This window comes from Amblyraja radiata, chromosome 2 (genome assembly GCF_010909765.2).
Source record: "Amblyraja radiata isolate CabotCenter1 chromosome 2, sAmbRad1.1.pri, whole genome shotgun sequence".
NCBI lineage: Eukaryota > Metazoa > Chordata > Chondrichthyes > Rajiformes > Rajidae > Amblyraja > Amblyraja radiata.
Window position 1 is genome coordinate 107,035,619 of NC_045957.1, and position 24,748 is coordinate 107,060,366.

Genomic DNA, 24,748 nt, shown 5'->3' on the forward strand with positions numbered 1-24,748 from the left:
GAAGCCATAAGAATAAGAAGGATGCATGGGACAGGTATACACAGCTGGGATCAAGTGTATCCCTGGAGGAGTTTCGAGAACTAAGGAGCAAAGTAAAAATGGGGAAAAAAGGGGCCAGGAGATAGCTCTGGTGGGTAGCATTAAGTACGATCCTAAGAGATTATATAAATACATAAGGGGGAAAGGGTAACTAGAGAGAGTGGAACCCCTCAGGAATCAAAGTGGTCAACTGTTTGAAGCCACGAGAGATGTGCAAGGTCCTTAATTAGTATTTCTCCACTGTATTTACTGAGAAGAAAGACAGGAGGATGGAGGAACTTGGGGCAGTCAATGGAAGTGTCTTGAGAGCTGTCAGTGTTACGGTCGAAGAGGTGCTGAAGGTACTTACATGTATGATGGTGGACAAATCTTCAGGGCCTGATCAGGTATATCTGAGGACATTGTGGGAAACCAGAGAGGAAATTGCGGGAGCCCTGATTGACATTTACGAGACGTCTTTAAATACAGGAGAGGTGTTGGAAGACTGGTGGGTGGCAAATGTTGTGCCTCTATTCAAGAAGGGCTGCAGGGAAAATGCTGGGAAATATAAACCAGTGAGTTTAACATCTATATTTTGCAAGTTACTGGAGTGTAATCTGAGGGATAGGATATACACAGAGCAGCAAAGTAGTAAGGATTTTCCGTTTTTTTTGGACGGAAATGCGATAAGAATACTGATGTACGATTTTGCGTTGTTAAATACGGATTTTTTTTAAATCGGCCCGACTTCCTGTTTCAGTAACATACCACTCGCCAATGGAAAAGTAATAACTTAAAAATAATTAACTTAAGACCTTACTGCTTAAAAAAAATGCAAGGATATAAAAAGTCATATTGTACCTCTAAAAATTATAGCAGATTAAATCTATTAGTATTTTAAATTTGGAGAGGGAGGGAGAGAGAGGAGGGAGGGAGGGAGAGAGGAAGGAGGGAGATAGAGAGAGGGAGCGAGGGAGGGAGAGGGAGGCTTCCAAAATGGCTTCTACATCATCATCTGGTGCTAAACGCAGGAAACATCCGTTCAAACAGCAGTATACAAAGAGATGGCAATGAATGCACAGTCAAATAAGGTGCATAGAAGACATGTCAATTGGTACTAAAGTTATGCATTCTTGTACTTACATGGGTATGACCGCACATAATTTTTTTTTTTTAAATCAGCAAAATGGCAGCGTAAAAATACTGATTTCCTCAACAAAATACTGATTTTCAGGTACTAGAATACTGAAAAGCTCTGATAAAACTTGGCAGCTCTGTATACAGGCATTCGGACAGACAAGGGCTGATTAGTGATAGTCAGCATGGTTTTGTACCTGTGAGGTCGTGTTTCACAAATCTGAGTATTTTGAAGACGTGACCAAAAAGGTCGATGAAGGCAGAGCTGTAGATATTGTATATAGGGACTTCAGCAAAGCATTCGATTAGGTTCTGCATGGTAAGCTGCTTTGGAAGGTTAGATTGCATGGGATCCAAGGAGAGATAGCTAAATGAATAGAAAATTGGCTTCATGGAAGGAAGCAGAGGGTGATGTGGAAGGTTGCTTCTCGGACTGGAAGGCTGTGACTAGTGGTGTGCCTCAGGGTTCAGTGCTGGGCCTGTTATTGTTTTTCATCTATATCAATGATTTGGATGAGCACATGCACGGCAAGATTAGCAGGCTTGCAGATGATACAAAAGTTAATGGTTTTGCAGATAGTGAAGATGGTTCTGAAAAATTGCAGCGGGATCTTAATCAATTGGCCAGGTGGGCTGAGGAATGCTTGATGGAATTTAAAGCAGAGAAATGTGAGGTATTGCATTTTGGGAAGTCTAATATGGGCAGGACCGACACAGTGGATGGTAGGGCTCTGGGTAGTGTCGTAGAACGGAGGGGGTCTAAGAGTGCAGGTGCATGGTTTCTTGAAGGTGGAGTCGCTGATAGATTGAGTGGTCAAAAAGGCTTTTGGCACATTCACCTTCATCAGCCAGAGCATTGAGTATAGAAGTTGGGAGGACATGTTACAGTTGAATAAGATGATTGGGGGGGCCACATTTAGAGTATTGTGTTCAGTTCTGGGCACCGTGTTATAGGAAACATATTGTCAAGCTGAAAGGGTGCAGAGAAGATTTACGAGGATGTTGCCAGGACTAGAGGGTCTGAGCTCTTGGCAGAGATTGAGTAGGCTGGGACTCTATTCCTTGGAGAGCAGGAGGATGGGTGATCTTATAGAAGTATATAGATCACGAGAGGAATAGATTGGGTAAATGCACCGAGTCTCTTGCCCAGAGTAGGTGAATCGAGAACCAGAGGACATAGGTTTAAGGTGAAGGGGGAAAGATTTAATAGGAAGCTGAGGGGTAACTTTTTCACACAAAGGGTGGTGGATGTATGGAACAAGCTGCCAGAGGAGGTAGTTGAGGCAGGGACTATCTCAATATTTATGAAACAGATAGATAGGTACATGGATAAGACAGGTTTTGATGGATATGGACCAAATGCGGGCAGGTGGGACTAGTGTAGCTGGGACATGTTGGCAAGTTGGGCCGACACTGTATCGCTCTATGACTATGTGCTTTTATGGCCATGAGTGAGATACTCCAGGATAGATGTCGCCTCACTGGTGCCTTGGACAAGATGTCTCTGAGCAGGCACCAGATATTCTGAAAGGGGAGGATGGGCAGCCTGTGATGGGGTCAATATTGGTCCAAATGACATCGGCAGAAACAGGGATGAGGCCCTACAAAGTGAATATAAGGAATTAGGCAGAAGGTTAAACAGCAGAACCTCTTGTATTTTTATAGAACAATACAGTACAGGAATAGGCCCCTCTCCCCACAATATGTGTGCCGAATATGCCAAAATAAACTAATCTCATCTGCCTGCACATCCTCCATATCCCAATTATCTCAGGATTACTCCCTATGTGCTAGTGAGGATAGGAATAAGAGTTCTGTTTAGTTTATTGTTGCAGTGAAAAGCCTTTGTTGCGTGCTAACTAGTCAGCAGAAAGACAAAACATGATTTCATTCGAGCCATTTACAGTGTATAGATACATTATAAGGGAAGATAGACACAAAATGCTGTCAGCGGGACAGGCAGCATCTCTGGAGAGAAGGAATGGGTGACGTTTTGTGCCGAGGCCCTTCATTATAAGAGAATAATGCTTAGTGCAAGGTAAAGCCAGCAAAGTAAGTCCGAGGGTCACCAATGAGAGTAGATAGCAGTTTAGCATTGCTCTCGGCTTGTGGTAGGATAATTTAGTTGCCTAATATAAGCTGGGAAGAAACTGTCCCTGAATCTGGAGGTGTGCGTTTTCACACTTCTGCACCATTTGCCTGTTGGGAGAGAGGAGAAGAGGGTGCAACCTCCTATCCTTGATTATGGTGCTGGCTTTGCTGAGGCAGCATGAGGTATAAATTGAGTCAATTGAAGGGAGTTTGGTTTGTGTGAAGCTTTCTATGGTGCAGGATGTAACAAGTAAAATAGACATGGGAGAGCCAGTGGATGTAATGTACATGGACTTTCAGAAAGCCTTTGATTAAGTCCCACACAGGAAATTAGTGTGCAAAATTAGAGCTCGTGGTATTGCGGGTAGTGTATGATATGGATAGAAAATTGGTTGGCAGACATGCAACAAAGGGTAGGGATCAACGGGTCCCTTTCAGAATGGCAGGCAGTAACTAGTGGGGTGCCGCAGGGCTCGATGCTGGGACCGCAGCTATTTACAATATACATTAATGATTTAGATGACGGAATTAAAAGTAACATTAGCAAATTTGCAGATGACACAAAGCTGGGTGGAAGTGTGAACTGTGAAGAGGATGCTATGAGGAAACAGGCTGATTTGGACAGGTTGGGTGAGTGGACAGATGTGTGGCAGATGCAGTATAATGTGGATAAATGTGAGGTTATCCACTTTGGTGGCAAGAACGGGAAGGCAGATTATTAACTGAATGGTGTCAGGTTAGGAAAAGGGGAAGTACAACGAGACCTGGGTGTCCTTGTACATCAGTCACTGAAAGTAAGCATGCAGGTACAATAGGCAGTGAAGAAAGCTTATGGCATGTTGGCCTTCATACCAAATGGAGTTGAGTGTAGGAGCAAAGAGGTCCTTCTGCAGTTGTACAGGGCCCAGGTAAGACCACACCTGGAATATTTTGTGCAGTTTTGGCCTTCTAATTTGAGGAAGGACATTCTTGCTATTGAGGGAGTGCAGCGTAGGTTCACGAGTTTAATTCCCGGGATGGTGGGACTGTCATATGATGAAAGAATGGAGCGGCTGGGCTTGTATTCACTGGATTGGGGATCTTATAGAAACCTGTAAAATTATTAAGGGATTGGACATGCTAGATGCAGGAAACATGTTCCCGATGTTGGGTTAGTCAGAACTGGGGGCCACAGTTTAAGAATAAGGGGTAGACCAATTAGAACTGAGATGAGGAAAAACTTTTTCACGCAGACTTGTGAATTTGTGGAATTCTCTCCCTCAGAAGATAGTGGGGGCCAATTCACTGGATGCATTCAAAAGAGAGTTAGATAGAGCTCTTAGGGCTAGTGGAATCAAGGGGTGTGGAGAGAAGGCAGGAACGGGGTACTGATTGTGGATGATCAGCCATGATCAAGTCAAGTCAAGTCAATTTTTATTCGTCACTCGCACATAAAGTGGAGTGAAATGAATTTGCCAGCAGCGGTACAATAAAAAAAAGAACACAATACACAATAAAAATTTAACACAAACATCCAACACAGCATTCATCACTGGTGGAAGGCACAAAGTTTGCCTTTTATTGTAAACCATTTTCTACAGCTCCTTGTTTCAACATAGTTTTATTATTTGAAATATGGCACAGATTATCTCAATCAAATTTTTTTTTTGCATACACCAGAAGTAAAGGCCAGAAAATGACCTGCAGTGAGAAAACTTGCAATATCGATACAAAAACCATGGAAACGCTAAAGGAGAAAAAAAAGAAGGGTTACTGTGAATGCTGCATGATGAAGTACGAAGATTTAAAAATTGTAAGTGTTGCGGGGGGAGGGCGAATGTAAGTACAGGTGCACAACCTTTTATCCGAAGATCCAAATAACGAAAACCTCCGAATAGCGGACATTTTTTCGGTCCTTGAAGAAAGGTCCTTGAAAACGTTCACCGAGGGCGGCCCGCAGAGGTGACAGCGGAACCTCCGGTCGGTCCTCCAACAAAGGGGAACTAAATCCCCATTCATAAAAGAGAAGGTGAGAGTATATTGGGTGAGTGTATATTGCGCGGGAGGGTAGGAATCATTGTAAATCATTGCTTAAATGTTAGTCAGTCAGTTTGGTGGGCTTTTGGGGGGAACTTTAATTCTTAGTCCCCTACCTGGTCGGAGAAGCGGGGAGCGGGCAATGCCTTACCGGGTCGCCGTGCAGTAAGCTCCGGACCGCTGTGCCGCGGCTCCCAACATCGTGGAGCTGGGGCTGTGGCCGGCCGCGCTGGATTTGGATTTGTAGCGCCGCGCAGCCAGGGGTAGAGTTCGCCGTGGTCGGAGCTACAACCGGCGCCGCCCGTGGCCGGACCACCGCAGCCCCAGCTCCACGATGTTGGGAGCCGCGGCCCACAGCGGTCCGGGCTGCGGTGGTCCAGCCACGGGCGGCGCCGGTTGTAGCTCCGACCACGGCGAACTCTACCCCTGGCTGCGCGGCGCTACAAATCCAAATCCAGCGCAGCCGGCCACAGCCCCAGCTCTGTGATGTGGGAGCCGCGGCACAATACTGCACGGCGACCCGGTAAGGCATTGCCCGCTCCCCGCCTCTCTGACCAGGTAGGGGACTAAGAATTAAAGTTCACCCCCACCACATAAAATCCCTCCAAACTAACTGACTAACATTTAAGCAATGATTTACAATGATTCCCCGGTCTCCGGGGAGGAGGCAGCCGCTCCAGACTTTCCAAGCCGCCAGCGCTACCTACCTAATCTACGCTAAAAATCTTCCATTCCGAAACCCGAAAATGTCCGATATCCGAAATGTGTCTGGTCCCAAGGCTTTCGGATAAAAGGTTGTGCACCTGTAGTAAAATAAAACAAAACCAAAAGTGATTGAAAACTATTTTACGTATCAAATTTATGTGCCAAAACTATTGTTATAATTAAATGACTGGATTTTCAGACCATTGAAAGGGTGCGGCACGTGAGGTTGCTAAAGATGAGACCCCATAGTATCAGGGGAAAGATACTAGCCTGGATAGCAGGTTGACTGGATGGCAAAAGGCAAAGAGTAGCAATAAAGGGAGCTTTTTCTGGTTGGCTGCCAGTGACAAGTGATGTTCAGCGGGAGTCGTTGCTGGGGTGCTACTCTTCACATTGTATATCAATGATTTGAATAAGGGAATTGAAGACTTTGTGGGCAAGTTTGCAGGTGACATAAAGATGGGTGGAGGGGCAGGTTGTGTAGAGAAAGCAGGTACTCTGCAGGATGGGAGAGTGGGCTGAGAAATGGCAGATTGAATATAGTAGGAATAAAGACGCAGATTATTTTCTAAATGGGGAGAGAATTTGGAAATCAGAGGTGCAAACGGACTTGGGAGTGCTGGTGCAGGATTACCAAAAAGTTAATTTGCAAGTCGAATCGGTCGTAAAGAAAGGCAAATGCAATGCTTGCATTTATTTCAAGAGGGTTAGAGTGCATAAAAACAAGGATGTAGTGCTGAGGCCTTATAAGACACTGGCCAGACTGCTTTTAGAGTACTGTGAACAGTTTTGGGCCCCATATCTGAGGAAGGATGTGCTGGCGTTGGAGAGAGTCCAGAGAGGTTTACGAGAATTATCCCAGGAATGATTAAGTTAACCTATGATGAGGGTTTGATGGCATTGGGCCTGCACTCACAGCAGTTTATAAAGATGAGGTGGGGACCTCATTGAAACTTACTGATAGTGAGAGGCCTGGATAGAGTGGATGTGAAAAAGATTTCCACTAGTGGGAGATTCTAGCCTCAAAATAAAAGGACTTGCCGAAGGCTTATTGAATGACAACACTTGTTCAAGTAACCAATTGGGGGGAGAGTTCCTTTCACAGCGTGTGGAGAGTCTGACCAGGTGTAAAGTTGCGGGGAGGGCAGGAGTGTTGAGAAGGAGGAGGTCAGGGATAATGCCATTAACTCACTCACTGCTGCCGTGGCGCTCTGGACGCTGAGCCACCGCAATGTGGCCGGGGAGGGAAGCAGCTCGGGTGGCTACGAGCGACCGCTGGGACCCGACAGCAGAACTGGCCGCCACTTCAGCGCCTTCTGCCGGCCCTGCTCACCTTTGGCAGTGCTCTCCGTCTGAACACCTTTCAACTGGCGCTCGCCGACTTCGCTCATGTTAGCCGCTTCCCGCAAATCCTTAAATTCCCACAGCCGAGTAACCTCAATTGCGCAGTCGGAATTTAAGGATTTGCGGGAAGTGGCTGACATGAATGAGGCCGGCGAGCGGCAGGAGAGAGGTTTTCAGACGGAGAGATGCCAGAGGTGAGCGGGGGCCGCCAGAAGGAGCTGAGGTAGCGGCTGATTCCGCTGTCCGGCCCGGCGGCCACTCGCAGCCACCCGAGCTACTTCCCTCAATGCGGTGGCTCCATGCAAGGAGCGTTGCAAGTGGGTTACTGGCATGAACCCGATCCTCTCCTTCACAACGCTCCTGCCCTCCCCGCAACTTTACCCCGGGCCAGACTTCCCAAACACTGTGAAAGGAGCTCTCCCTTTCCGGGCCCCACCCGGGAAATACCGTATTTAAAAACATAAAGCACCAAGAAATGTACTTACCATGTTATTGGTACACGAACTCCATTCTTCTCTCTTTGTTTCTTAAAATACGGTTAAGATAATGGCAATCCATATTTGAAAACCCCGCCAAGAAACATGTGCTGCGCCTGCCCAGTACTGCAAAGGCAGAATTTCAGCTGCCTTCAGCCCAGCTTGTCATTTACGGCTTCAAGCAGCGCTGACGCCACGTGGGCTGCACAAACCTTTGCGTGTTGCAAGTATTGCAGATCAAAGGCACGGAGAATTATGCCTACCTAAGAGATCGATCTCTTAGATAGGCATAATTCTCCCATGCCTTTACCATTTATATTTAGTAATTACCATGTTATAATTTTAGTCGGCGTAGGCAGTGATCTAAAATCAGTAACCAGTTCCTGTTTTTCGGTACGTGCAATTGGGAGTGCTGGCTGAACAGATAAATTAGTGGCATTTAAAAGACTTTTGGGATAGGCATATGGATATGCAAGGAATGGGGGGATATGTGTTATGTGCGGGTAGATAAATGATGGTCTTGGCATCATGTTTGGTGAAGACTTTGTGAGCCTAAAGGCCATTTCTTGTGCTGTACTGTTCTATGTTCTATAACAATAAGACTTTCAAATCTATTTAGCAGAGAAATAACTTTTTTTTAACTCTTTTCTTTTAATAAATGAGGTTTTGCTTATATACCCAATATTTAAAATGCTTCTGCTCAATCCTTCATAATTATGTTGAGTACTGACAGTTCTCTCTCTCCTAAGTCCAACTAAGGTTGAGTGGTGCCTTTAACAAGTGTCTATTGCAGTGTTTCTTATTTCAGTGTCATTCACCCTTGAGTCTTTTATCACAAACTTTTATTCACCCTCGACTAAATTTTCTTATGTTTTTTTGGTAATTTTCATCTTATTCTCCCTTGTGTATAGTTTTGTATATAATTTATTTTGTCACATGAGCAAAAAACATAAATAAACTAATTTCTTAAGTGTTTATTTTATTCAACCTTTTGAACATCCTAAAAATATGTAAAGAAAACTAGAAGTGGAAAAAAAAGTTTAATTACCACTGGAGTTGGAAAATCATTCTATTAGAATGATAAAAAAAAACATTCCAACGTCTAAACACTGGGCTTTAGCCCCATCCTACCCTTTCGAGCTTTGATTACAGCAGTTTTTTTTCTTGGAAAACTAGCTCAAAAAACCATGGAGTATGTGATTTAATATATTAAACTAATATAACTTTCTAAACTCTCCCCTGACGAAACCTCACAATACCACCAAATATCAAATTTGGTAGCTAAATTGCTACACAAAGTAATGGGCCTGTCCCACTTAGGCGACTGCACAAGACTATGCGGTCGCCACATGTTCGCGGGTGGTTGCCGGGTAGTCGCCTTCGTGGTCGCGAGGAGTTCCATCAATCTGGGAACTATTCGCGGCCTCATTATGGGGAGGACCAGAATGAAGCCGCCATGGAGAGTAGCGAGATTTCTCGTGCCTTAGGTGCAGTGGTAGTGGGTTGCCAGGATGTCGAAGGTTGTTGTAGGTTCACGTAGGTTGTAGCCAGTGCTGACCGGTGAATTTCATTGGCTCATTGGGGGGGAAAAACGTAAGCAGTAGTTTTCAGAACCAAGGATAACCGACCAGTAATGCTAATGTCAGCCGAGCTTCACAGCCGTGTATCTCTGGCTTCTTAAAATCTCTATTTTCAGGTAACCTGTGCCTTTTTGTTTCCCTCTCACCTCCAGTGCCCTCCGTAATGATTGGGACAAAGGCCCATAATTTATTTATTTGCCTCTATACTCCACAATTTTAGATTTGTAATAGAAAAAAATCACATATGGTGCATATTGTCAGATTTTAATAAAGACCATTTTTACACATTTTGGTTTCACCATGTAGAAATTACAGCAGTGTTTATACATAGTTCCCCCATATCAGGGCACCATAATGTTTATTACACAGCATTGTCATGTAAATGAAAGTAGTCATGTTTAGTATTTTGTTGCATATCCTTTGCATGCAATGACTGCTTGAAGTCTGCGATTCATGGACATCACCAGTTGCTGGGTGTCTTCTCTGGTGATGCTCTGCCAGGCCTGCATTGCAAACATCTTTAGCTTATGCTTGTTTTGGTAGTCCCCTTCAGTTTTCTCTTCAGCATACAAAAGGTATGCTCAATTGGGTTCAGATCGGGTGATTGACTTGGCCATTCAAGAATTTACCAATTTTTAGCTTTGAAAAACTCCTTTGGTGCTTTAACAGTATGTTTGGGATCATTGTCTTGCTGTAGATTGAACCGCTGGCCAATGAATTTTGAGGAGTTTGTTTGAACTTGAGCACATTGGATGTGTCTATACACTTCAGAATTCACTATGTTACTACCATCAGCAGTTGTATCATCAATGAAGATAAGTGAGCCAGTACCTTCAGCAGCCATACATGCCCAGGCCATAACACCCCCACCACCGTGTTTCACAGATGAGGTGGTATGCTTTGGATCTTGGGCAGCTCCTACTCTCCTCCATACTTTGCTCTTGCCATCACTCTGATATGTTAATATTTGTCTCATCTGTCCACAAGACCTTTTTCCAGAACTGTGGTTGCTCTTTTAAGTACTTCTTGGCAAACTATAACCCGGCCATCATATTTTTGCGGCTAACTAGTGGTTTGCATCTTGCAGTGTCGCCTCAGTATTTCTGTTCATGAAGTCTTCTGTGGACAGTGGTCATTGACAAATCCACACATGACTCCTGAATAGTGGTACTGATCTGTCGGACAGGTGTATGGGGATTTTCCTTTATTACAGAGAGAATTCTTGTCATCAGCTGTGAGGTCTTCCTTGGCCTGCCAGTCCCTTTGCGATTAGTAAGCTCACCAGTGCTCTCTTTCTTCTTAATGATGTTCCAAACAGTTGATTTTGGTAAGCCTAAGGTTTGGCTGATGTCTCTAACAGTTTTATTCGTGTTTCTCAGTCTCATAATGGCTTATTTGACTTTCATGGCACAACTTTGGTCCTCATGTTGATATGAGAGTTCTCATATACCTGCATTAATAAGGCAATTAAACACACCTGAGCAATTCCAAACACCCGTGAAGCCATGTGTCCCAAACATTATGGTGCCCTGAAATGGGGGGGACTATGTATAAACACAGCTGTAATTTCTACATGGTGAAACCAAAATGTATAAAAATACCCTTTAATAAAATCTGACAATGTGCACTTTAACCACATGTGATTTTTTCTATTGCAAATCTCAAATTGTGGAGTACAGAGGCAAATAAATAAATGATGGGTCTTTGTCCCAAACATTATGAAGGGCACTGTATTTACCCTGGGACTCTTATGCACACCCTTCTTCCCACAATACCTCAAAGCCCGTTGTCAGAGATCCTGACCCGTTCATTCCCTCCACAGATGCTGCCTGATCCATTGTTCCTTCAGTACCTTTGTTCTTTGCTCTTGATTCTAGCATCTGCAGTTTCTTGTGCCCATTCGCTCTGTTGCTTTCAACTCTCTCCACTACTCTTTCCACTTGATCCCACTCCCACCCTCTAATGCTCTTCCCTCCGTTGTTCCCATCTTGAGATCACCCTTCATTAGCAAAAAAAGAACAGCTGGGTCTGTGGAACTCATGGTCTTGACGCAAAACATCGACTATCTATTTCCTCCTCAGATGCTGCCTGACCAGCTGAATTCTGCCAACTGCTCTTATTTTCTTTTGCTACAGATTCCAACATGTACAGTCTCTTATGCCACCATCTCTCCTTATTTGGTTCACTATCCTGTCTTATCAGATTCCAGAATCTGCTGCCATTTCTTCATTCATCGCTCCCCAGCATCTGTTGCCATCTCCACCATTCCCTCTCCCAGCCGATTATCTGCCAATCAACCCTTCCTCGTATATATCCACCCATCACTTGCGAGCTCTTGCTATTTAAATTTTTAAAATCTCTATCTATCCCATTTCCCCCACTTTGTTATACTGGATACTTCTCCTCTACTCTTTCAGTCCAGATCAAGGGTCTCAAAATGAAACGTCAACTGTCCATTTCCCTCCAAAGATGTGCTGCGTTCCTCCAGCAACTCTCCAGATAATCTTTTTTCTCCAGATTCCAGCATCTGTAGTCATATGTACCTCATGAATAGATGTGTACTCTTTTCAAAAAGTAGCAACGTTATAAAAATAGAAATGTGTGAACAGAGCATTTGTTTGTTTCGCAATTGTTCACCAGTCTCCTCACCTCTTCAACCAGAACCTTAAAAGATATATTAGATGATCTGGTAGCTACCAACTTCTCTTTCAGTTGGCAACATTAATTTAAAAATTAAAGAGACATCGTGTCAATGATTTGAATGCTGTTTCACTTTCAAATGCAATTGCAATTGGAGTAACTCTGCAGAATTTGCTCGGTTTTGAAATGGTAATATTGAATGATTGAACTGCCTACTGCTTGATGGGGCAGATTCAACGGGTCAAATGGCATTCTTCAGATTCTGTTCTGCCACTGTTCTATTATTTTTTATCTGATTTTGTATTTCTTTAAATTTTTTAGCATCTCAAAAGTGAGCATCATAAAAAGTTTTCAGAGAGCACGGAATTTAAAGTTGTGGATAAAATAATTTCTCAGTTTGACTGTGATTTTGTAGAATTCCAAAGAGATACGATGAAACGGTAAGAAATATTGTTCGTGCTTTACAATAGACAATAGACAACAGGTGCAGGAGTAGGGCATTCGGCCCTTCGAGCCAGCACCGCCATTTAATGTGATCATTGGGTGATCTTCCCCAATCAGTACCCCGTTTCTGCCTTCTCCCCATATCCCCTGACTCTGCTATCTTTAGGAGCCCTATCTAGCTCTCTCTTGAAAGTATCCAGAGAACTGACCTCCACCGCCCTCTGGGGCAGAGAATTCCACAGACTCGCAACTCTCTGTGAAAAAAAGTGTTTCCTCGTCTACGTTCTAAATGGCTTACCCATTATTCTGAAACTGTGGCCCCTGGTTCTGGACTCTCCCAACATATAAGGATGTTGCCAGGTTTAAGGATGTTGCCAGGTTTGAATTATAAAGAAACATTGGATAGGCTGGGTCTTTTTTTACCCCCCGTAGCTTAAGAGGCTGAGAAGTGACCTTATGGAGATATATAAAATCTTTAGTGGTAAAAAATGAACAGACTCTCAAGATAGGCGAGTCTAAACCTAGGTGCTAGTGTGTCCAAGCCCTTAATAATCTTATATGTTTCAATAAGATCCCCTCTCGTCCTTCTAAATTCCAGAGTATACAAGCCCAGCCGCTCCATTCTCTCAGCATATGACGGTCCCGCCATCCCGGGAATTAACCTTTAAACCTACGCTGCACTCCCTCAATAGCAAGAATGTCCTTCCTCAAATTAGGGGACCAAAACTGCACACGATACTCCAGGTGTGGTCTCACTAGGGCCCTATACAACTGCAGAAGGACCTCTTTGCTCGTATACTCAACTCCTCTTGTTATAAAGGCCAACACGCCATTCGCTTTCTTCACTGCCTGCCGAACCTGCATGCTTACTTTCATTGACTGATGAACAAGAACCCCCAGATCTTGTTGTACTTCCCCTTTTCCCAACTTGACACCATTTGGATAGTAATCTGCCTTCCTGTTTTTGCTACCAAAGTGGATAACCTCACATTTATCCACATTAAACTGCATCTGCCATGCACCTGCCCACTCACCCAACCTATCCAAGTCACCCTGCATTCTCATAGCATCCTCCTCGCAGTTCACACTGCCACCCAGCTTGTGGCATCTGCAAGTTTGCTAATGTTACTTTGAATCCCTTCATCTAAAGCATTGATGTGTAATGTAAATAGCTACGGTCCCAGCAACGAGCCTTGCGGCACCCCACTAGTCACTGCCTGCCATTCTGAAAGGGACCGTTAATCCCTACTCTTTGTTTCCTGTCTGCCAACCAATTTTCTATCCATGTCAGCACTCTACCCCCAATACCATTTTCCCTAATTTTGCCCACTAATCTCCTATTGGGACCTCATCAAATGCTTTCTGGAAGTCCAGGTACACTACATCCACTGGCTCTCCCTTGTCCATTTTCCTAGTTACATCCTCAAAAAATTCCAGAAGATTAGTCGAGCATAATTTTCCCTTCGTAAATCCATGCTGACTCGGACCGATCCTGTTACTGCTATCCAAATGTTTGGCTATCTCATCTTTTATAATTGACTCCAGCATCTTCCCCACCGCGGATGTCAGGATAACTGGTCTATAATTCCCTGTTTTCTCTCTCCCGCCTTTCTTAAAAAGTGGGATAACATTAGCTGCCCTCCAATCCACAGCAACTGATCTTGAATCTATAGAACATTGGAAAATTATCACCAATGCATCCACAATTTCTAGAGCCACTTCCTTAAGTACCCTGGGATGCAGACCATCAGGCCCTGGGGATTTATCAGCCTTCAGTCCCATCATTTTACCCAACACCATTTCCTGCTTAATGTGGATTTCCTTCAGTTCCTCCGTCACCCCAGATCCTCTGGCCATGAGTATATCAGAAAGATTGTTTGTGTCCTCCTTAGTGAAGACGGATCCAAAGTACCTGTTCAACTCATCTGCCATTTCCTTATTCCCCATAATAAATTCACCTTTTTCAGTCTTAAAGGGTCCAACTTTGGTCTTAACTATTTTTTTTCCTCTTCACATACCTAAAGAAGCTTTTACTATCCTCCTTTATATTATATTTATATTTATATTACCCATATTGCCTTTTTGGTTCTCTTCTGTTCTTTAAACATTACCAAATCCTCTTGCTTCCTGCTCATCTTTGCTACGTTGTATTTCTTCTCTTTTATTTTCATACTGTCCCTGATCCCTTGTCAGCCACGGTCGCCCCTTACTCCCCTTGGAATCTTTCTTCCTCTTTACATAATGTAAGAAAAAGTATCAGTCTTAGAATCAGGCCATGGCTTCTTCTTCTTCTTTCGTGTGGCGTGCACAGCCTAAAGTTGTTGGACAACTTGTTCTATTTGATCTTCCGTTTGTGCACGTCGAGTTGATTGCATTTGTCGAAACAGGCCGGACCACGTAAAGGTTGCAATCTTCCACCCCAGGCCATGTCGAGTTATTGCCATATGCATAAATATGATGAGGTTAAATGTACAATAAAAATCTTGCTTGCAATCATCACAAGCACATATAGTTGCAGTTTTGTTTATTGTCACGTGTACAGAGGTGCAGAGAAAAGCTTTTGTTGCATGCTATCCAGTCAGCAGAAAGACAATACATGACTACAATTGAGCCATTTACAGTGTATAGATACTTAATAAGGGAATAATGTTTAGTGCAAGGTAAAGCCAGCAAAGTCTGATCAAGGATGGTCCTAGTATCACCATAGATACATAGACAATAGGTGCCGGAGTAGGCCATTCGGCCCTTCGAGCCATTTAATGTGATCATGGCTGATCATCCACAATCAGTAACCCGTTCCTGCCTTCTCCCCATAACCCTTGATTCTGCTAGCCCAAAGAGCTCTATCTAACTCTCTTTTGAATACATCCAGTGAATTGGTCTCCACTGCCTTCCACATAGAAAATAGGTGCAGGAGTAGGCCATTCGGCCCTTCGAGCCTGCACCGCCATTCAATATGATCATGGGTGATCATCCAAATCAGTATCCTGTACCTGCCTTCTCTCCATACCCCCTGATCCCTTTAGCCACAAGGGCCACATCTAACTCCCTCTTAAATATAGCCAATGAACTGGCCTCAACTACCTTCTGTGGCAGAGAATTCCAGAGATTCACCACTCTCTGTGTGAAAAATGTTTTCCTCATCTCGGTCCTAAAAGATTTTCCCCTTATCCTTAAACTGTGACCCCTTGTTCTGGACCTCCCCAACATCGGGAACAATCTTCCTGCATCTAGCCTATCCAACCCCTTAAGAATTTTGTAAGTTTCTATAAGATCCCCCCTTAATCTTCTAAATTCTAGCGAGTACAAGCCGAGTCTATCCAGTCTTTCTTCATATGAAAGTCCTGACATCCCAGGAATCAGTCTGGTGAACCTTCTCTTTACTCCCTCTATGGCAAGAATGTCTTTCCTCAGATTAGGAGACCAAAATTGTACGCAATACTCCAGGTGTGGTCTCATCAAGACCCTGTACAACTGCAGTAGAACCTCCCTGTTCCTATACTCAAATCCTTTTGCTATGAATGCTAACATACCATTCGCTTTCTTCACTGCCTGCTGCACCTGCATGCCTACTTTTAATGACTGGTGTACCATGACACCCAGGTCTCGTTGCATCTCCTCTTTTCCTAATCGGCCACCATTCAGATAATAGGCTACTTTCCTGTTTTTGCCACCAAAGTGGATAACCGCACATTTATCCACATTATACTGCATCTGCCATGCATTTGCCCACTCACCCAGCCTATCCAAGTCACCTTGCAGCCTGCTAGCATCCTCCTCACAGCTAACACTGCCCCCCAGCTTCGTGTCATCCGCAAACTTGGCGATGTTGCATTCAATTCCCTTGTCCAAATCATTAATATATATTGTAAATAGCTGGGGTCCCAGCACTGAGCCTTGCGGTACCCCACTAGTCACTGCCTGCCATTGTGAAAAGGACCCGTTTACTCCTACTCTTTGCTCCCTGTCTGCCAGCCAGTTCTCTATCCACATCAATACTGAACCCCCAATACCGTGTGCTTTAAGTTTGTATACTAATCTCTTATGTGGGACCTTGTCGAAAGCCTTCTGAAAGTCCAGATATAAGATCCACTGGTTCTCCCTTATCCACTCTACTAGTTACATCCTCGAAAAATTCTATAAGATTCGTCAGACATGATTTACCTTTCATAAATCCATGCTGACTTTGTCCAATGATTTCACCACTTCTCCGAGGGAGAATTCCACAAATTCACAACTCTCTGTGTGCAAACGTTTTTCCTCATCTCAGTTCTAAATGGCATACCACTTATTCTTAAACTGTGGCCCCTGGTTCTGGACTCCCCCAACATCGAGAACATGATTCCTGCATCTAGCGTGTCCGATCCCTTAATAATTTTATATGTTTCTATGAGATCCCCTTGCATTCTTCTAAATTCCAGTGAATACAAGCTCAGTCGCTCCATTCTTTCATCACATGACAGTCCCGCCATCCCGGGAATTAACCTGGTGAACCTACCCTGCACTCCCTCAATAGCAAGAATGTCCTTCCTCAAATTAGAGACCAAAACTGCACAAAATACTCCAGGTGTGGTCTTCCCAGGGCCCTGTACAACTGCAGAAGGACCTCTGCTCCTGGTGGTGGTGAATCTATGGAATTCTCTGTCACAGAAGGTAGGTGAGGTCAGTTCATTGGCTAGATTTATGAGGGAGTTAGATGTGGCCCTTGTGGCTAAAAAGGGGTCAGGGGGTATGGAGAGAAAGCAGGTATGGGATATGGGACATATGGGATATTGATTTGGATGATCAGCCATGATCATATTGAATGGAGGTGCAGGCTCGAAGGGCCGAATGGCCTACTCCTGCACCTATTTTCTATGTTTCTATACTCCTCTCGTTATGAAGGCCAAAATGTAATTAGCTTTCTTCACTGCCTATTGTACCTGCAGACTTACTTTCGGTGACTGATGTACAAGGACACCCAGATTTGTTGTACTTCCCCTTTTCCTAACCTCACACCATTCAGATAATAATATGCCTTCCCGTTCTTGCCACCAAAGTGGATAACCTCACATTTATCCACATTATACTGCATCTGCACACTCACCCAACCTGTCCAAATCACCCTGCATCCTCATAGCATCCTCTTTACACTGCCACCCAGCTTTGTGTCATCTGCAAATTTGCTAATGTTACTTTTAATTCCGTCATCTAAATCATTAATGTATATTGTAAATAGCTGCAGTCCCAGCACCGAGCCTTGCGGCACCCCAGTCGTCAGGTCCTGCCTTTCTGGAAGGGACCCGTTAATCTCTACTCTTTGTTTCCTGTCTGCCAACCAATTTTCTATCCATGTCAATACCCTATCCCCAATACCATGTGCTCTAATTTTGCCCAGTAATCTCTCCTGTGTGGGACCTTATCAAAGGCTTTCTGAAAGTCCAGGTACACTACATCCACTGGCTCTCCCTTGCCCATTTTACTTGTAACCTCCTCAAATAATTCCAGAAGATTTGTCAAGCATGATTTCCCCTTCGTAAATCCATGCTGATTTGGACCGATCCTGTTACTGCTATCCAAATGCGCCGCTATTACATATTTGATAATCGACTTCTGCATCTTCCCCACCACCGATGTCAGGCTAACTGGTCTATAATTCCCTGCTTTCTCCCTCCCTCCTTTCTTGAAAAGTGGGATAACATTAGCTACCCTCCAATCCACAGGAACTGATCCAGAATCGATAGAACATTGGAAAATGATCACCAATGCGTCCACAATTTCTATCGCCACCTCCTTGAGTACCCTGGGATGCAGACCATCAGGCCCTGGGGATTTATTAGCCTTCAGTCCCATCAGTCTACCCAACACCATTTCCTGACTAATGTGAATTTTCTTCAGTTCGCCATCACCTGAGGTCCTCTGTCCCCTAGTACATATGGGAGATTGTTTGTGTCCTCCTTAGTGAAGACAGAACCAAAGTACCTGTTCAACTCGTCTGCCATTTCCTTGTTCCCCATAATAAATTCACCTGTTTCTGGGACCCACATTTGTCCTAACTAATTTTTTTCTCTTTACATACCTAAAGAAACTTTTACTCTCCTCCTTTATATTCTTGTCTAGCTTACCTTCATACTTCATCTTTTCTCCCTGTATTGCCTTTTTAGTTACCTTCTGTTGATTTTTAAAAGTTTCCCAATCCTCTGGCTTCCTGTTCATCTTTGCTATGTTATACGTCTTCTCTTTTATTTTTATACTGTCCTTGACTTCCCTTGTTAGCCACGGTCGCCTCTTTAAGGGCCTGTCCCACTTAGGCGATTTTTTGGGCGTAGCAGGTCGCCGAAAAACCGGCAACTGGTTCCGCTACGCCAAGCTACAACAACCTACCACCATAGTCGACGGCCAGCTACCGGCAACCGGCGATCCATTAGGATATCCACCTACGACAACCTACGACCACACAGGCAACCGAAGTCAACCCGTGACAAGCTGACCCTGTCGGCGATAACTGAAGACCAATCACTCGCCAGTACTTGTCGCTGGTTGACGTAGGTAGTCACCAATGGAATTCACCAAAGTCAGCACCGGCAACAACTTATGTCACCTGGAGACAACTTACGACAGCACCTACGTCAGGAGAAGCCAAGCTGCGCTCATTAGCGTCAACCCCCTGTCGCTGCAAATTTTTGAACATGTTGAAAATCTAGCGGCGACCAGAATCCAGTTACGACTCTTTGGGCGACTGAGGAGACTGCTCACGACCATACAGGCGACCATGTGGTGACAGCCTAGTCACCTGTAGTCGCCTAAATATTAGCCTAAATAGGACAGACCCTTTCCTCCCCTTAGAATCTTTATTCCTCTTTGGAATGAAATGACCCTGCGTCTTCTGGATTATTCCCAGAAACACGTGCCATTGCTGTTCCACCGTCATCCCTGCTAGAGTCCCTTTCCAGTCTACTTTAGCCAGCTCTTCCCTCATGCCAACATAGTCCCCTTTGTTCAATTGCAATACTGACACTTCTGATTTTACCTTATCCCTCTCAAATTGCAGATTAAAACTTATCATGTTATGGTCACTACCTCCTAATGGTTCCTTTACCTTGACTTCCCTTATCAAATCCAGTTCATTACACAACAGAATTACCTTCCCCCTGGTAGGCTCCAGTACAAGCTGCTCTAAGAATCCATCTCAGAGGCACTCTACAAACTCCCTTTCTTGGGATCCAGTACCAACCTGATTTTCCCATTTTACCTGCATGTTAAAATCTCCCATAACCATCGTAGCATTACCTTTGTTACATGCTAATTTTAACTCCTGATGCAACTTGCACCCTATATCCAGGCTACTGTTTGGGGGCCTGTAGATAAATCCCATTTGGGTTTTTTTACCCTTACAATTTATCAGTTCTATCCACAATGACTGCATCTTCTGAATCTGTCATCCCTCACAAGGGACTGAATTTAATTCCTTACCAACAGTGCCACCCCACCCCCTCTGCCCACCTGTCTGTCTTTTCGATAGGACATATATCCCTGAATATTCAGTTCCCAGCTCCGATCCTCTTGCAGCCATGTCTCTGTAATTCCCACAACATCATACATACCAATTTCTAACTGAGCCTACTCTATTTCTACTTTATTTTCTACTTATTTTCTATTTCTACTCATCTACTTTATTTCTTATACTTCGCGCATTCATATATAACACTTTAAATTCGGTATTCACCTCCCCTCTCACACCAGTTCCTATTTCACCTGACCTTACTATCTTATCCCTTCTTCAACTTTCCGTCCCATCAATTTGAGTGTCCTTCATAACTTTTCCTGTACTCTCTTCCCCTTTAACTACATCCTTATACTCCTCCCCCCCCCCCCCCCCCCCCCCAACTATTTAGTTTAAACCCACCGGTGTAGCACCAGCAAACCTGCCTGCCAGAATGTTTGTACCCCTCCAGTTAAGGTGTAACCCGTCCATTTTGTACAGATCACCCCTACCCCTGAAGAGATCCCATTGGCCAATAAATCTAAATCCCTGTTCCCTGCACCAGTCCCTCAGCCACCCATTCAGATCTCATATTTAATGGGAGACAAACTGATCTGAATAGAAAAAAGGTGAGGAAAGCAAGGGGAAAAGGACTAGATGATATTCCATTCTTGCTCTTCCTCACTTTGATGTTACCACTCTTTGATAAGATCCTCAGACATGGGTCAATTTTGACTGCCCATCTCTCTGCCCAATAGCTTCCTTGAATTCTAGCATCAACTCCTGTTAGCAGATTGTTATGGACGACAATAAACATATCAAATTTACTTATAATGTTTAAGAAAGAACTGCAGATGCTGGAAAAATCGAAGGTAGACAACAATGTTGGAGAAACTCAGCGGGTGAGGCAGCATCTATGGAGAGAAGAAAAAAGCGACATTTCAGGTCGAGACCCTTCTTCAGACTGATGTCGGGGGGCACCAAGCCAATTTACTTATAACATTGTTTCATATTTATAAAGTGTCACTTGTCAAATATAACATTTTCTCATGTATTACCCACATTTTTTTGGAATGGCATTTTTTAAACAAGCCTTTTTGATCCAGCAATAAAAACTTTTTTAAGGCTAACCCATTAGATGGTTATCTTCATGCAATCTGCTTTAAATTAAACTGTTACTCCTTATTCATCTCTTCTGCATTTTTGTCCAGTAACAGTTACTGGAGAAAATCAGTAACAGTATTAGAAGTATGTAACCTATTGCTTGATAATTAAGGGATTGGAAAATTGAAATCTGATGTTAATGGAAGTTTTTGTTTCTGCTTAGAACAAAGTGCACAATTGGTGTGCACACACAAGCATTCACGAAGATAAATACTACCGAGCTACTTAATGAATTTCAAAGACCGAATGAAGAGCATACGGAAGGAAATAAATCTGCAGTGTCGTGGAGGGTAAAGAATAATGAACGAGTTAGTGGATGGGAAAATAATCCAAGTAGTTTGTCTTTTCATTTAAAGGAAATTGTATCTTCAGGCACCCTAAATTCACCAAGTCAATTGTTGGCTTTGTCTACACAAAGTCATGTTAGCATTTCTGACATGGGGGATAAATCCATTTTTGCTAATAGCAAATCTTTCAATGAGAACAAAGGTATTTGTGAAAATCCGACAAAAAGCAAGACTCTCCCTAGTACGTCCTTGTGCCAAACCCAGGAAGTTAGTTCCATGATATCAAAGCACTGTACTTCAGACGAGTTGCATCATTTTGGAAGATTGCCAGACAAAGACAAATCACCATCCATTGCTGAAGAATTCTCGCATAAGCATCCATTTGACATACAAGGAAGTATGTCACAGCCAGATTTCATTGCCTGTGACAGTGACAAAAACATAAAGCTGCAGAAATCATCAAAGGATAATGTACTGCAAATGTGCATGGAGCAGAAAAATGCACAATCTATTCCTGAATATTACGGGGTAACTGATTGTGGTTCACCTTTCATTGCAACCACTTCTGTAAAAAATCCATCCGACCCTTTCCAAAAACAATTATTTTTTGGCAAAGACAGGAATGAAGATCTGACGGAAGGATTGATGCAAGAAATAATATCTCCATGTAATGCCATTGACCACAAAAATACTGAAGTTCATTCTGTGCATTCTTCACCCTGCATGAAATTGCACAGGAAAGTGAGATTTTCAGCTGGTTATGGAAGAAGCAAAAATAAACCTCAGCATCACAGAATAAAAGAAAATAGTTTAGCAGATGAAGATAAGCCTCCTAGTTTGCCACTGAAAGGTTTACTGGAATTATTTCAAACCAGTGAAGACAGTGGTTCTGAGTTTGGAGGCTTTACAGAACATTCATCACAAAAAATGTCAGAAATAGACTTGTGGGATAATGATCAGTCAAAGAACCTCCTGGCACTATTTACCCATTCATCATCTTTATCGTCCTTTCTTGGTTTCTAAAGAAATATCAAATGGCAATATTTGTTTCCAGGAGTGAATATGTATGGTCAGACTTTTGCTTCTGTTCGTTTGGCAAAAATTTCAGTATCGTTATTGTTTTTTCCACTTCATCACTTTAATGTACCTGTGTGGTTTTAGAATGAAAAATAAATGCTGCCTCCCTATTGGTTTAAGAACAACGAGTCAATTAAGATTTTTTTTCCATTTCTCTTCATATTATACTCAAATTTCAATTCAAGATAAAATATCCCCTTCAAATAACAGAATGGTTGGTAAACGCATTAAAATGTTTTATTTATTATATTTGGTTACCACAAAATAAATTTGTATTTTTATTACACAAAGCTCAAACGCATAGTTTTCAGCTTGATTACATGTAAATCCTTGTAACACTATGCAAATGAATGCTTCACATAAAACGATCTCTCCCAGGACCAGAGAATAGTAAAGCAGTTTGCTGAGATTGGCCACTCCCCGTTAATAGAACTAGTTTGGGTACTATCAAAGGCTATCCCAGAACGAACTTACAGCATGGAAACAGGCCCTTTGGCCCAACTTGCCCCATCTAAGCTAGTCCCATTTACCCGTGTTTACCCCATATCCTTCAAAATCTTTCCTATTCATGTTTGTCCAAACGTCTTTTCAAGGTTATTATTGCACCTGCCACAATTACTTACTTTGACTGCCTGTTCCATATACGCACCACCCTCTGTGTGAAAATATTGACCCTCTGTTTCCTATTAAATCATTCCCTTCTCACCATAAACCTATGCCTTTTTGCTCTTGATTCCCTTACCCCAGGAAAATAGACTTTCACCTTATCTATTCGTCTCATGATATTATATACATCTATAAGATCACCTTCAGCCTCCTGCGGTCCAAAGAATAAAATCCGATCATGCCCCACACCTCCCAACAGCCCAGGCCCTCAACTCCTAGCAACATCCTCATCAATCTTTTCTGCACCCTTCCCGGCATAATGACATCTTTCGTGTAGCAGGTTGACTGAAACCAGCCACAATACTCCCAAGTGCGACCACACCACCGTTGTGTACAACTGAAGCATAACCTCCCAAAGTCTACTCCCTAATTAATGGAAGGCCAGCATACCAAACGCCTACTTCATCATTCTATCTACCTGCAATGCCACTTTCATGCTACTATGTATATACTCCTAGATCACTCTGATCTACAATACTCCCCTAGGTCCTACTGTTCACTGTGAAGGTTCTGCCCTGGTTTGACGTCCTAAAATGCAGCACCACACATTTATCTGCATTGAACTCCTTTAACCCCTCCTCAGCCCACTTCCCAGCTAATTAAGTTCCCTCTATTAATTCCTGATAATTCTGATGCCACTTATTTTAGCATCATCTGCAAACTTACTATTCATGCGTTTTCCATTTTTATCCAAATAGTTGATATAGATGACAAACTGCAATGCGCCCAGCACCGATTCTTGAGTCACAGGCCTCCAGTGCGAGAAACAACCTCCACCACCATCTTCTGTTTCCTACCATAAAGTCGATTTTGTATCCAGTTAGCTAGCTCTCCCTGGATCCCATGAAATGTAACCTTCCAGAGCAACCTACCATGTGGAATCTTGATGAATCAAGAGCAAAATGAATGCTCAAGATTGTGTGGTGATCACGAGAAAATGGATGATACAGATTGGTGTTAACTCAGGGTGGTGTCTTGCAAAAGACAACTATTCTATCTGCAGGAGTTGCAAATGGAGGGAGAAGAGGAGAGCGATAAAAAGAAGAAAAAATCCATGATGGAACTCCCACGATACAGAACATGGCAATCACTGGTACTCTCAACTGTACGAGAAAGCTGAGAAACTACAGAATGTCAGGCAATGTTTAATTTTAGAGATACAGCATGGAAAGAAGCCACTTGGCTAACCAAATCCATGCTGAGCAACTGAGTTACAGTGACCTCCTATCACTTATGACCTTATTAATCTTAAAAAGTAGAGACAAGAAATTGCAAATGCTGGAATCTTGAGCAAAACACAAGAGAAACACTGGAGAAACTCAGTGGGCCAGGCAGCATCTGTGGAGGGAAAAAGTATTCGGATGAATACTTGAGGAGCCATGGACAGCAGGGCTAGGGTTCGTGCTGAAAAGTGGGATTAGATAGGGGTTGCTCTTTTTCAATCAGCATGGGCAGGATTTACGTAATACAATACAACTTTATTTATCCCAGGAGGGAAATTGGAAATTTGTCTGCCCAAGACAATATGACTCCTTCTATGCCACTGGTCATAAGTAGCCAGTCAGCATCCACTTGATTCTTAAGTAACATCTGACATAGCCTAGCATACTACTTAGTTGAAGCAATCCACTTTCAGTTCAA

At 43.3% G+C, this 24,748-nt stretch overlaps 1 protein-coding gene across 2 annotated transcripts in view; it reads left to right on the forward strand.

The window, feature by feature from the left end:
• dbf4 (DBF4 zinc finger) overlaps positions 1-22,566 on the forward strand; it is a 62,375-nt gene extending 39,809 nt beyond the window's left edge. The window contains exons 11-13 of one of the 2 annotated variants that reach the window (XM_033012994.1): positions 4,906-5,038; positions 12,329-12,447; positions 21,241-22,566. In XM_033012994.1, the coding sequence (XP_032868885.1) occupies positions 4,906-5,038; positions 12,329-12,447; positions 21,241-22,387 (1,399 nt within the window). In that variant the 3' untranslated portion in view covers positions 22,388-22,566. The remainder of the gene's footprint in view (positions 1-4,905; positions 5,039-12,328; positions 12,448-21,240) is intronic. The other variant, XM_033012995.1, reaches the window with a different exon arrangement.
• Positions 22,567-24,748: the final 2,182 nt, after the last annotated feature.